Source organism: Lissotriton vulgaris, chromosome 6 (assembly GCF_964263255.1).
Source record: "Lissotriton vulgaris chromosome 6, aLisVul1.2, whole genome shotgun sequence".
Classification (NCBI taxonomy): Eukaryota; Metazoa; Chordata; class Amphibia; order Caudata; family Salamandridae; genus Lissotriton; species Lissotriton vulgaris.
In genome coordinates this window covers 952,282,422-952,295,438 of record NC_141694.1, presented here as the reverse complement: position 1 = coordinate 952,295,438, position 13,017 = coordinate 952,282,422, and the positions used below count along the sequence as shown (strand labels likewise).

Genomic DNA, 13,017 nt, shown 5'->3' with positions numbered 1-13,017 from the left:
ATGACATTTACTTTGCGATTCCCGTGTTTGCAGCGACAGAGGAAGTTGCCATGACATAGTGTTCTACAGAAACTCAAACACATATATTCACCGATTATAATTGATATTTGACACTAGTTTTTTACTGCTCTCTTGTTTAAAAGTGTCGGGCTACAGTAATTTTTTTACAACATTTTATTTTAGTTACCGCGTTCGCGAAGACAGCGGAAGTCGGATAACATTGGTAATCGCAAATACAGCGTGTTTTTTAACAACTTTGAAACATATATAAAGCGATTTTGTGAAATTGGTTGAGGATAGCTGTTCACTATTATAGAATCGAAAGTTCTGCTTTTGTTTCCATATTTAAAGAAAACTACTTTAAATATGTTGTTTACCGCGATTGTGTCGGTCACAGCGAATATCACAGGACTGGGAAAGCAAAGATATCATTGGATAATATACTTTTCAGCAAAATGAATAGGAAGTACACACCCACTCCCCCTTCTTGAATCTTCTTTTCCAAAACATTATTGTGAGCAGATGGATTATTTTGCCTGGCGACTTTTTGGGGGCTTTTTGGTACCACATATGGCAACAGAACAAGGAGATGGATGCAAGAAATTAGATTAACTTGAGACTGCAGCTGTGATGGTGGACACTGACACTGATTTATGGGGATCAGGATTTAATTTTCATCTTCAGACTTTGATACAGAAGAGTGGGAGAAAGTACCAAAATTGTGAAAGGAGGAGGAAGTAAAAGATGGAAAGCCGGTGACAAAGGGAGAAAACAAGGATGAAAAATAACCTGGAAAAGGAAGACAGTCAGGAAGCATAGGGAGGAGAAAAAAGAGGCATTAGCTGGAATCAAAAGCAGGGTACCTTGATATTTGGTAACCACAGTATTTGGTTGAAAAGGTAGCAGGCTCCGTAAAAATACATTGGCACATGCACTTATTTCGTTTTTTAATACAAATTGCATTTTGCTGTAGGCTAGCGGACATCCAATTAACTTTTTTGTTCCTTATGCTATACAGTGATGGGTCATCTAATAATAGCCAAACTAAATATAAACTTTGGATAAGAAAAGGGATCTTCTTAAGTAATCTATTGACCACTTCATCAAAGGTCATGCAATAGACTTCTACAAGTGAAGTAATTTGCAACTTACCTTTACAGGACTTTCTGGCTGGCTAATAAACTGTCCACCATAAAGGGAGAGTAAGGACGTTATTTCCTACAACAAAAACAAAGCACAACAAACACGATTACATCAACTAAAAATACTTCTGAGGATTTTCGGGCACCATCTCTCGCAAAATGTTAAACGAAATTAGAATTAGCAAGAAGTGGTTCTTACACATGGAATGTTTCTAAGTGTGGAGTTAATGTGGTTTAACTCATTTGTCTACTTTACTAGTCTGAAAACACTGTGATAATTTACTCAAAGGGGATCCTACTTCGTTCTCTCTTGAGGGAGAGGCCTCAGGGAAGCTAACATCAGGTACACATATTGTGCCATATTGATGCTATGGTATCGAGGGCCTCCAATACTATGCCTATAGTTACAGAGGTTCCATGCTTTATCTAGGTAACTTTTTCACTTAACATGTCTGAGTACTTGAATCAAAATGTGTCACTTGTTTTGTAGGTTAGTGTCAAGCACATATTAGAAAGCTTTGTCATGTTAGCTAGCCCGTGTTCAAATTTATGATACAAACATAGACCTTTAGCTTGGGGTCAACATGTGTCACTAACTATCTGTCTTTGTTAGAAACAGAATGATTTAAGACCCATTGAGTATTTAGATAGGTGTCTCAAAGTGTATTACATTGCCCCATGTGCCACTGTCCCTGTAAGGCAACGCATAAAGTGCCACTTTAATTTACAGGTAGGGAAAGCACAGTCCACTGAATTACAAATGCAACAGCTTCAAATGTATACACCTATGTTCTTCTCATAGTCACATATCTAGGGTATTGTTATCTGTGTTCGCACTAGGCGGGACATGACATGTGTAGTATCACAACACCTGGGGATATAACTGATGCACAGTTTCATGAATGAAAGCTGGCATTAGACAAGTATATTAGTGCTAGGGTCCCAGATATGAGATTTGAGGCCTACTCTTCAACAAGTATCAAAGTAGTCTCCCTGTAGTAAATCAGCTACATTTTCTAGAGTACCTTAGCTGCTCACATCAAGAGAAAACATTGGAAAATCCAATAGGTGTTGACTACGTAGGCTACTTGCTTTGTTAAATGTAGTCTTGTTGTACAGCAGCATGGGTGCAATGCAGCATGCCTTAACCCGTTTACCGCGACAGCAATTTGCCTCGGTGCGGGAGTTCTAATGCGTGGCGGGGCCGCGTCGGCCAACGTACTTGCGCAGCACTACCGCAGTAGTGCTCGCAACAGCTGTTGGTCAACGCACGCATGCAAGGGGTTAAAATGGAAATAAATAAATAAATAAAGTGATGTGATGCAGCCAGCACAGGCTGCATCATATCGCTTTTTAGGTCTCGCCAAGTTAGCGCGCATGCGCTGTTCTAGGAGATGACCTTTAGAAATTGGTCAGCTCTTTTCAAGCACTCGTGCTTGTGCTGGCATCCACCTTGAGGGAGCGAGCAGCGCTGGGCGCGCTAATTGAAAACCGATGGCCCGTGCGCCGCTGCTCGCTCCCGCAAGATGGATGCCAGCACGAGTGCTTGAATAATAGTAATAATAATCCACATTTGTAAAGTGCGAACCATCACCCGTTAGGGTCTCTAGGCGCTGGGGGCCGTCTGGAAGATTAAGCAAGCTATTGCCCAGAGTCACATGGTGCTGGGCTAATCTGCCGCCGGCCCAGGGGATCGAACCGTGATCCCCAGATTCCGGAGTCTGGAGTTGGAGTCTGGAGTTGAAAAGAGCAGCAGCAGCACAGCCCGCATGCCGCTCCTTTATTCAATGCGCTCAGCTCTAGTCCTCGCTGGGCTCGCACTGCCCAGCGCTCCCCTACCTCCTCCTCTCGCCATTCACAAAGTGTTAGAGCTGCCGCTGAATGCACGCAGCTCACCTCTTGTTTTGCTTCACTGCGCTCAGCTCTAGTCTTTGCCGGGATCGCGCTGCCCCACGCTCCCCTCCCTCCTCCTCTCGCCATTCACGGAGTCTGAGAGCTGCCGCTGAATGCACGCAGCTCACCTCTTGCCGCCGATACTGCTCACATTCGCACAATCTGCTCCAGCTCCAACTCCGCTAGCGTCCGCTTCCGCTTTTAAACTTTTACATTTTAGGGATCAAGATGTAGGTAAGTAGTCTTAGGATTTGTAAGTTCCTGTTTTTGCCTCTTGCTAGTCAATTTCCTTCTTCTTTCCAAGAGAAAACCTAAGGCTATTTAGTCTTGAAAATATGCCTGGATCAAGTTCTTAGCGATACCAAAGGGGATGATGGACGGAGGGTTTGAGCAAATCAAACACTCACCCCCAGTCAACTGATCTGGGTTTAATCCATCATCATTCTTTAGCTCACTCCACCACCCCAGTTCGGACATGGCCATATGCAAATCAGTCTGACCCTGTACCTCATGGGAACAGTCCAGCTCGAACTGCCAAGCAATGTCTTCCCAGGACCGGAAACAAGCATCCTGGGACTAGTTTCTGGCTAATCAGCCGTCATCAGCCAGGCTAGCTTAAATTCAGTGGCAAAGTGAGCAAGGGACCCACGTCTGGGCATACCCTGCCAGCTTAGGGCGAACAAAGCGATACCAAAGGGGATGATGGACGGAGCGTTTGAGCAAATCAAACACTCACCCCCAGTCAACTGAACAGGGGTTTAATCCATCATCATTCTTTAGCTCACTCCACCACACCAGTTCAGACATGGCCATATGCAAATCAGTCCGACCCTGTGCCTCATGGAAACAGTCCAGCCAGAACTGCCAAGCCATGTTTTCCCTGGGCCGGAAACAAGCATCCTGGGACCGGGGGGGTGCTAGGTGGCGCACTTGCGAATGGCCGCCTGTGAGTGAGGCTCTCGCCGCCCAGCAGCTATTATCCTTAATTTATCCAGTATATGGTACCCCCGGGGGCGTTTACGACCACCCAGCTGTTGGTCTGCCCCTCCGGCACATGCAAGCCGAGTTTTGGCCTGATCGGCTTTGAGACGACACGGTAGGAACCGGCGGCAGTTTCACCGGGAGTGACCTGTGGAGGCAAGGACACGCGGCCTCAGGCGCAGGATCTACGCTAGACCGCGGCCCCGCAAGAGACTGCAGGCCGCGGCAGAAGAGCGCGACTAGGCCCGGGACATCAGCAGACGGCGGGAGCTCTGCCTCGGACCTGTGAGGGACAAAGCGAGGCTAGAGACCCCTCCTCCTGGATATTGAGGGGGGGAAGCAGTGTGAAAGCATCGAAACGAGCGGTAAGCGGGGGAGGCCCATTATATAAAAATAGCGCCTTAAACGGACTGAGCAAGCGGGGCCTTGACAACACCCGAGATTCTGGCAATACTGCCCCCCTACCCCCCCCCCTCAGCTCCGGTCAGCGACATTGCCAAGTCCCTGGATGGTGCGGCACGGAGTGGGAATGTGTCATAAACTGACTTGCTGCCACGTGAAGAATTGTAGGTGCCAATACACGATATAGCCCACATCAGCGTCTGGCCAGACATACTCCTACTGACGAGATTGAAGCATGGACACTGATTAAATTGCACGTTTCGGAAACCAGAAGCATTGCACTGTAAGTGCCACTTCCAGTCTCCTTTACGCTAGGCTGCACTGAGGAGGGCACGTGGATTCAACACAAGCTGGACCATGAGGCCCTTACGTCAACTTATGCTCGGCTTAGGCACCCCAAAGTGTGATTGAATTAGCGTCTGTTGAGCGAGGGACCGGCACACTATAAGAACAAGCATGAGGCGCTACAATAATTAGTGGCTACATCAGCTTTTGGGAAAGAGACGACCGAAGGATTGTCAGACACCTGACCACCAATCTCCACTTGTAGGACAGACTGCTGTCTCATTACGTCTGCGGGAGGTGACACTCACGCCTATTTGTCCTACTAACGGTCCGAGGCACGGTGCGCCAATCATCGAGACGCCACCATGGGCAAGAACGATACGCGACAACCCAAGCTCAACTTCGAAGCCACTAAAAGACAGACACGCACAGGACAAGATTCTCAAGACCAAGCAAGCAGCAATGATCCGCAAAGAAATGTAGCTGACCAATCAACCGAAATACAAGACATATTGCGAGAGGTACGTCAGGGCTTCGCCACGATAGCGGACAAGGTGGATAGGATGTCATCGCGGATGGATGCCATGGTCCACAAAATGGATGTACATGAAGAAAGAATTAAGGAAACGGAGCGGCGAATCTCGAATTCAGATGACGTGACGGCCAGACACACCTCACAGCTCTCTCGTATGGATAACCTGCTGAGAATAATTGCGACCAAAAATGAGGATTTGGAAGCGCGCAGTAGGCGCAACAATATATGCATTTTAGGCATTCCAGAGACGACAAACACAGGCCGAATGCAGGACTATATTGAAAAGATGCTACTAGCGGCGATTGGGTCAGATGCCTTCTCAAACCAATTTATAGTTGAGCGGGCGCAGAGATCACTGGGCCCTAGGCCCAAACCAGGAACGGCTCCACGACCCATCATTGCCAGACTGCTGAACTACAGAGACCGAGATGTGGCACTGAAGGCAGCACGTAGCAAACAATCTCTATCGTATGATGGTAACTCCTTTACTATATATCCTGATTTTGCGCCTATGGTTCAAGAGGAACGTCGAAAATTTCTTGATGTTAAAGCGAAGTTACGTAAAGCGCAAATTGACTATGCCCTCCTTTACCAAGCAGAGCTCCGGATTACGCATCAAGGAAGACAAAGATTTTTCACTAAACCACAACAGGTAGAAGACTTTCTTAAACAGCTTCGCCACTCAAATGGAACAGGCAATGATGAAGAGGAACATCGAAGATCGCCGCTGGCAGTAGTGGACGAAGAAGAGCAGTGACTGAGTGTTTATCTGTTGGTCTCTTGTATCTGTTTAACATAACCGTGAGTAGTACTATGCATGCTTTGGTGCAGACTCAAGAAAGAATATGTGATCATAATTGATGGTCCCCGGGGTACTACACGTGGACTCGCCGGGCACCCTTTATGCTCGCAGACACTGCGACCTTGGTTGCACGTGTCATGCGAGTTGGGGTTGTTGTGTTGCCACCTAGATATGACCCCCAGAGGGAATCACCCCTGGTTAACTTGCCACATATGTGTGGTGAGAGTTGCACTTTTTTCTAGTTTAACATGGAATTTAGGGTGGGAGGGTAGGGAATGTAATACTGGCATGTTGGGGTTGCTTCAGTGGGAGGGATGGGTGAGCTGGGGAGACAAATGGTTGATTGATGTTTTGAATATCAGCGAAGTACACAACTTATCGATGGAAACAGTTGTGTTACAGTCGAGAATCATTGGAGCATTGGGCATGTTGCATTTCATGTTGCATTACGCATGGCACGAGAAAGAACAGCGCTACAAACATAGCTTGACTTTTTTTTGTATTATACCTCTATGGCTAAAGATCTGGGAACACAATTGAATATCATCACGTAGAACGTCCGGGGGCTGGGAGATCCGAGAAAAAAACGACAGATATTAGCGTATCTAGACAGGCACCACGCCCACATCGCAATGCTACAGGAAACTCACTTCTCACCCCAAAAAGTTAACACGATGGGCTATGCACTGTGTTTTCTAATCTTATTCCAATTATGCTAGGGGCACAGCCATACTAATCAAGAAGCAGGTACCGTTTTATTTGGTAGGGTCCTCTACGGATGATCAGGGAAGATACTGCATGGCCTGGGGACGCTTGGGTTCGGAATCGATCACGTTAGTATGTTGCTATGGGCCCAATATAGATACCCCAGAATTTTTCAACTCCTTATGGAATGCTGTAAGAGCTGTTGGATCCAATCATATTATATGGGGAGGGGATTTTAATGTCACCTATGCCCCGGCCCTGGATAGATCCCACCCAGCTCTGCATCATTATACGAAGGCGAGCGGCCTCCTCAGAGATATCATCACGGAAAATCACCTGTTAGATGCATGGCGACACATACATCCCCTACACAGAGAAGGGACACGCTTTACAGCATATGCAGCCACCTGGGCAAAGCTGGATTATTGGATTGTATCAAGGGGGCTTGGACCAGATATCAGTACAGCACAACATCTAGCTAGGACATACTCTGACCATGCTGCTGTCAAACTCACGCTCTCTTCAGCGGAATTCAGCCCACCGCGCAGAGCTTGGCGTCTTAACACACGCATGCTTTTAGACACTGTCTTTCAGGAAGAACTGCGAGAAGAAGTGCAGGATTTTTCTACACGCAATAAAGGGTCAGTACAGAGCATGGCGACAGTATGGGAAGCATTCAAAGTTACATTACGAGGGTTCTGCATAGCAAAGGGATCGGGAGTCCTCAAAGACATTACCAATACACTTTTTAGTTTGGAAAGAGAATTCAAGGTGTTAGAAGCGACGCTAGCACATAAGCCGACAAATGAGACACGAGAAATTCAGGTCCAAGCTTACTGAATACACCGAGGAAGCGCAGAGGGAAACACACTTTAAGGGCAAGCATTGGCAAGCTTGCCGATATGGGCGGATACAATCCGTAAACTGCGATACTCCAACTATGTGGTAGAACTGGAGAGATCGGACGGTACGCGCTGCTGTCACACAGTCAATATACTTAAAGAATTCACTGACCATTACGAGACTCTGTACACCACCACCGGTGCAAGAGAATTGGACCTGGAGGCCTATCTGGGGGGCGTAGCCCTTGGCTGGCTAAGCGACATACATCGTAAATTATTATGTGCACCGTTTGAACTAGATGAGGTTCGCGATGCCATAATGGGCTTACAATCTGAGAAGGCCACAGGAATGGATGGCATACCAGTGGGAATCTAGAAGACTTATATAGACCTCATGGTCCCCACCCTTCGTGAAGTTTACCAAGACTCTCTGGAAGTTGGCTCGCTTCCTCCTACTATGAGAGAAGCCCTCATTATCTTATTATTGAAACCGGACAAACCGGCGCACTTGTGCAGCTCATATAGACCACTTTCCCTTATCAACTGCGATGTTAAGATCTTAGCGAAACTAATTGCTACCAGGCTGAGCCTCTTATTGGAACGTATAATCCTACCGGACCAATCAGGGTTTGTCCCTGGCAGGGCCACCTCCCACAATTTGAGAACTCTTTTTACTCTACTGCATAATGTAGCCCCTTAATTGCCTCTGGCCGCAGTGTTTCTAGACGCCACGAAGGCGTTTGACTCTGTTGAATGGCACTATATATTTGGAATAATGCTTCGTATGGGGTTACCGCCGCTTTTTTTGTTCTGAATACGTCTCCTGTACCACCGACCGGAGCTAGGGTGCTGATAAATGGCCAACTGTCCAAGAGATTCTCGATCACCAGAGGAAACCGACAGGGTTGCCCGCTGTCCCCATTATTATTTGCCCTGGCGACGGAACCATTGGCAGCACGACTACGCCAGCGCCATATTGCCATGGCACTGCAATGTAATATGAGACAGATCTTGATCTCTATGTATGCTGCCGATATCACCCTTTATGTACGAGACCCACAGAACAATCTGAACACCCTACTTAGAGAATTTATAGTCTTTGGTCGCCTTTCGGGGGTCCAAATAAATTGGGGGAAATCTTGTTTGTTCCCATTGACGGACTCAGTGGTACGATTACCTCTGGACTACCCACTGGAGTGGTGCGAGGAAGAAGTACGCTATTTGGGTATTGGCATTACCAGAAATAAGGAAACACTCATGCAGCTTAATTACGGAGTAGCACTATCCCGCATCACTGATTAGGTGAATCGATGGATAACACTTCCGGTCTCAATGGCAGGTAGAGCATCATTGATAAAGATGGTGATCCTGCCCCAGCTCCTATATCTTTTTTTAAATATTCCATATTTTCTGGGGAGACATTTTTTCAGATCTCTTAGATCTGAACTAATTCCATTGGTATGGGGAGGAAAACAAGCCAGGCTGAAATGGAATGTCTTTACTAGGCCATACACTGCGGGAGGGTTTGGAATCCCAGATTTCAAACTCTATTACATCAGTGCTCAGGCGCACTATCTATATTTTTGGATTCAACAGCCTAAGTATATGCCGCAACTGGCGGATGAACATTGGCTTGTACACCCAATTCCGATAAAGGGCGCTTTATATATACCTTTAGCCGCTCAAGAACGCACACAGACCACTGTTAAGGCCACGATTACGGCATGGCGGCGCATTGAACACCTTTTGACACCCCCGCAATTTATTCACCTCTGCTTCCGCTAGTGTATCACCCAGAGATGCCTCTTTTGCAAGAAACAATTTTTCACAAACTACGAGAACGTATTTTCCTCAACACCTGGAGCAATCTATATGAGAATGGGCAATTCCGTACCTCTGATAGTATGTTTAAGGATACGCAATACACTCCACCTGACATCTTTTTGTATCTCCGCCTTAAGCAGGGGATTAGATCACTACATGCAGACTTTCCTGACGAACCTCCCATACTTACACCACTGCCAGCGCTTCTGCGGCAACCATCGCCCAAGCGAGTGATCTCCCTGCTCTATAGAACGCTGCAAAATCGGCCTCACATAGAGAGTTCGCCGTCTCAATATAAATGGGGAGAAGAATTGGGACATGAATTGACAGAAGAACAGAGGGAATACTGCTGCTCGCAAACTGAGCAAATATCGGCCAGTTGTAGGTTACGGATCATACATTACAAATTTCTACACAGACTATACCACACACTGGTTAGTATGCACAAACACCACCTCCGAGATACAGACATGTGCGATAGGTGCCACGCTCCACACGCTGATTTCTTACACTTAGCATGGAGCTGTCCTGCAGTACACAAATATTGGGGACATGTCTTTACTGCCCTGGACAAAATGATTAATCTGCATGTGTAGATGCAACACCTTTGATTGCTCTGCTGAGCTATGTCAAAAAGGTGCCAGTGGCTTACTGAAGATATTTAGCTCTTGCGTTGCTGCTGGCTAAAAGACGGGTGGCCTGTAGATGGAGTAGGGGAAGGGCGCCTAAATTTAAAGACTGGGATAATGATATGATATACTGTCAGGAACAATCTGCCCTATATGCCGAGCTATTGCCTAGTACATGCAGACCTAGAGACATATGGGCACCATTGACATCATACCTCTTATCGGAGACCAAAATACTAGATCATTAACGAGAATATAGATGGGTGGGGTTGAGCTGTTACTATCTGCTTATCACTTATGCTGATTATGATATGGCGACTATTGGTTGACTGATATTGTGGCATTGCTTGGTGGGCGAGTGCACTCCCAGGATATGCTCTACGACGTTCTTTATTTCTTCCAGAGCCTACTACACTGAACATACCACAAGTGCATTATTTGGAATAAATTGCAACAATGTGCAATGTGATAGAACTCAGGGCTCCACAAATTTTCTTTATCGTGAACATTATAGATTCTCATTGTTGATATCTCATGACATTGTGCATAAATGATTGAAATATTACAGCTCAAGATACGCGGCCGGCCCGAAGTAGTTGTAGGCGGCTTGCTGTGTTAAATTACACTGTTTATACGAGAGTGCTGATTGCAGACGCTTAACTATTGAACTGCTGCCGGACAGCCATCATCAGACAGGCTAGCTTGAATCCAGTGGCAAAGTGAGCAAGGGACCCACGTCTGGGCATACCCTGCCAGCTTAGGGCAAACAAAGCAATAACAAAGGGGATGATGGTCGGAGCATTTGAGCAAATCAAACACTTCCCCCCAGTCAACTGATCTGGGTTTAATCCATCATCATTCTGTAGCTCACTCCACCACCCCAATTCAGACATGGCCATATGCAAATCAGTCTGACCCTGTGCCTCATGGGAACAGTCCAGCCCGAACTGCCAAGCCATGTCTGAACTGGGGTGGTGTGGGAGCAAAATAACGTGGATTAAACCCAGATCTGTGACTGGGGGTGAATGTTTTGCCAAAGTAAACAAGGGACCCACATCTGGGCATTGCTTGCCAACTTAGGGCGAACAAAGCAAACACAAGGAGATGATGGACAGAGCGCTGAAACGTTTCAGACCCTTACCCCCAGTCACAGATCTGGGGTGAATCCATCATCGTTCTTAGCTCACTTCACCACCTCAGTTTAGACCCAGCTATATGCAAATCAGTCTTGACCCTGTGCCTCATGGGAACAGTCCGATCTGAACTGTATCCCCACCATGTGTCGTAAAGTTTTACCACCCTTCAAATTGTGATAGTGAGGGAATCTGAGGTGTGTTCAAATCCTTGTTCTTTGCTAGTCCAAGACAGGAAGTTTGTTGCACAGTGTCATTCAGTAATATTATCTGCCCTGGAATGAGGCATGCTCGAAATAGTGCCTCTGTTCCCTAAAAAATTGCCATTCTTTTGAACCCCAGCCCAATTTTATGTGTATAGTGTCCTTCCATAAGTCGAAACCCTGTTCAGACAGTTGGGTAATAAAGGATGCAGAGTAAATCTGTTTGGTGTTTGTTAGCATATTCTACTGTGACGTTGTATGTGCATCCTTTTAGGAATATGAGGTCAGGTCTGAAGTGTTAAACCCTGAACAATAGGAAATCTTCTGTGCGAACGTGCTTGAGCTACCTTGCGGTGGTGTTGGGCAATGTTCCCATTGGTGGTATGTAAAAACATTACGTGGGATACTGGTTTTATGCAAAAAGTGATGACAATAATTTTAGTATCAGTACAATGTGTTGTAATCACTTGTATCCTCTAACATCTCAATGCTTGAAAATGCAGCGGATTGCTCCAAATCAGACAACATGTTATTAACAGTTTCAAAATCCCAATCTTAAGAAATTGTACTGGAGGTAATACCATCCTTTAAAGAAATTTTAAATACATGAGGTATTTTTAAAGTTCTGTAGGACCAAATACATCATACGAAACTCACAATGGACAGATCTCTTTGTTCACGATGAGATGACGTATGAGGTTTCAGGACCAAGTTCACAATTGATACTGCAGAGCGTTCTGGGAGATAGTTTCCATTCAAGGGCAAGCAAAAGACAGTCACCAGGCCAATCCAGAATACAAAAAACAATACTTCAGTTATTATCCAGAGAAGTAGCCAAGATGAAACAAGGTAAGTCTTTTTCAGAAAAATGTAGAAATCATGAAGTTGTTGTTTGCAGGAAACTAGAGCTGGTGTTGATTCAGGTTTACTGGGATAAAGAGAGAAGTTATCAAAGTCGATAAAGTAGCCTGATGCAGTTCGATCTATCTTTGGTAGCTCAGCAGGTGTCTCTTGTAGAGGCATATTGATGTAGACATCGATAGTAGGCCAAATTGGCATATGTATTTAATTTGTGTTTTGAAGTTCTATTTCAACAGGAACGAGTTCCATTTCATTGTTGGTAAGTTCATTACTTTTTATTGGTGACTTCAAATGTTATGAGTCTTTCTGTCTGAACTTCCTGAATGGTAGCGAGCGGAGAGAAGTGGCTACCCAGGAGCCGACGAGGCCTACTATTCAGTATCGGCCACATAGTGTAGTTTGATCAGCTCAATGAGATGGATCTCTTTACTTTTTTGCCAGCAAGAGGCGGAAGAAGTACTGTTCTTGTTCCTTCGACAGCCAAGACAGGGACAGGCTTTCTGCATGATGGCCCAAATTCCCTCTTGTGCACAATCTTTTTCTGACCAGATGCCTGACTTTTGGGATCCAAGCAGGTCTTGCCGTAACTGATTTGACTGACTTACCCAGTGGCGGTGCGATTTACTTGCACTTTGCTTTGTAGTGCCCGGAATTCACTGAGATCCTGTAAAACAGCCAAACGTTTATTGATGTCAAATAGTTTTTCATGCGCCACTGTGCTTTCATAATCAAGATCAGGTACCCACATTCTCGTCCTAAATAGCACTTCCTAAGGAGTGA

General features: G+C 45.9%; 1 protein-coding gene across 1 annotated transcript in view; it reads right to left on the bottom strand.

Moving 5' to 3' along the window:
- TRMT11 (tRNA methyltransferase 11) overlaps positions 1-13,017 on the bottom strand; it is a 361,711-nt gene that overhangs the window by 334,765 nt on the left and 13,929 nt on the right. Inside the window, exon 2 of the mRNA XM_086926991.1 lies at positions 1,153-1,218. Within this exon, the coding sequence (XP_086783117.1) occupies positions 1,153-1,218 (66 nt within the window). The remainder of the gene's footprint in view (positions 1-1,152; positions 1,219-13,017) is intronic.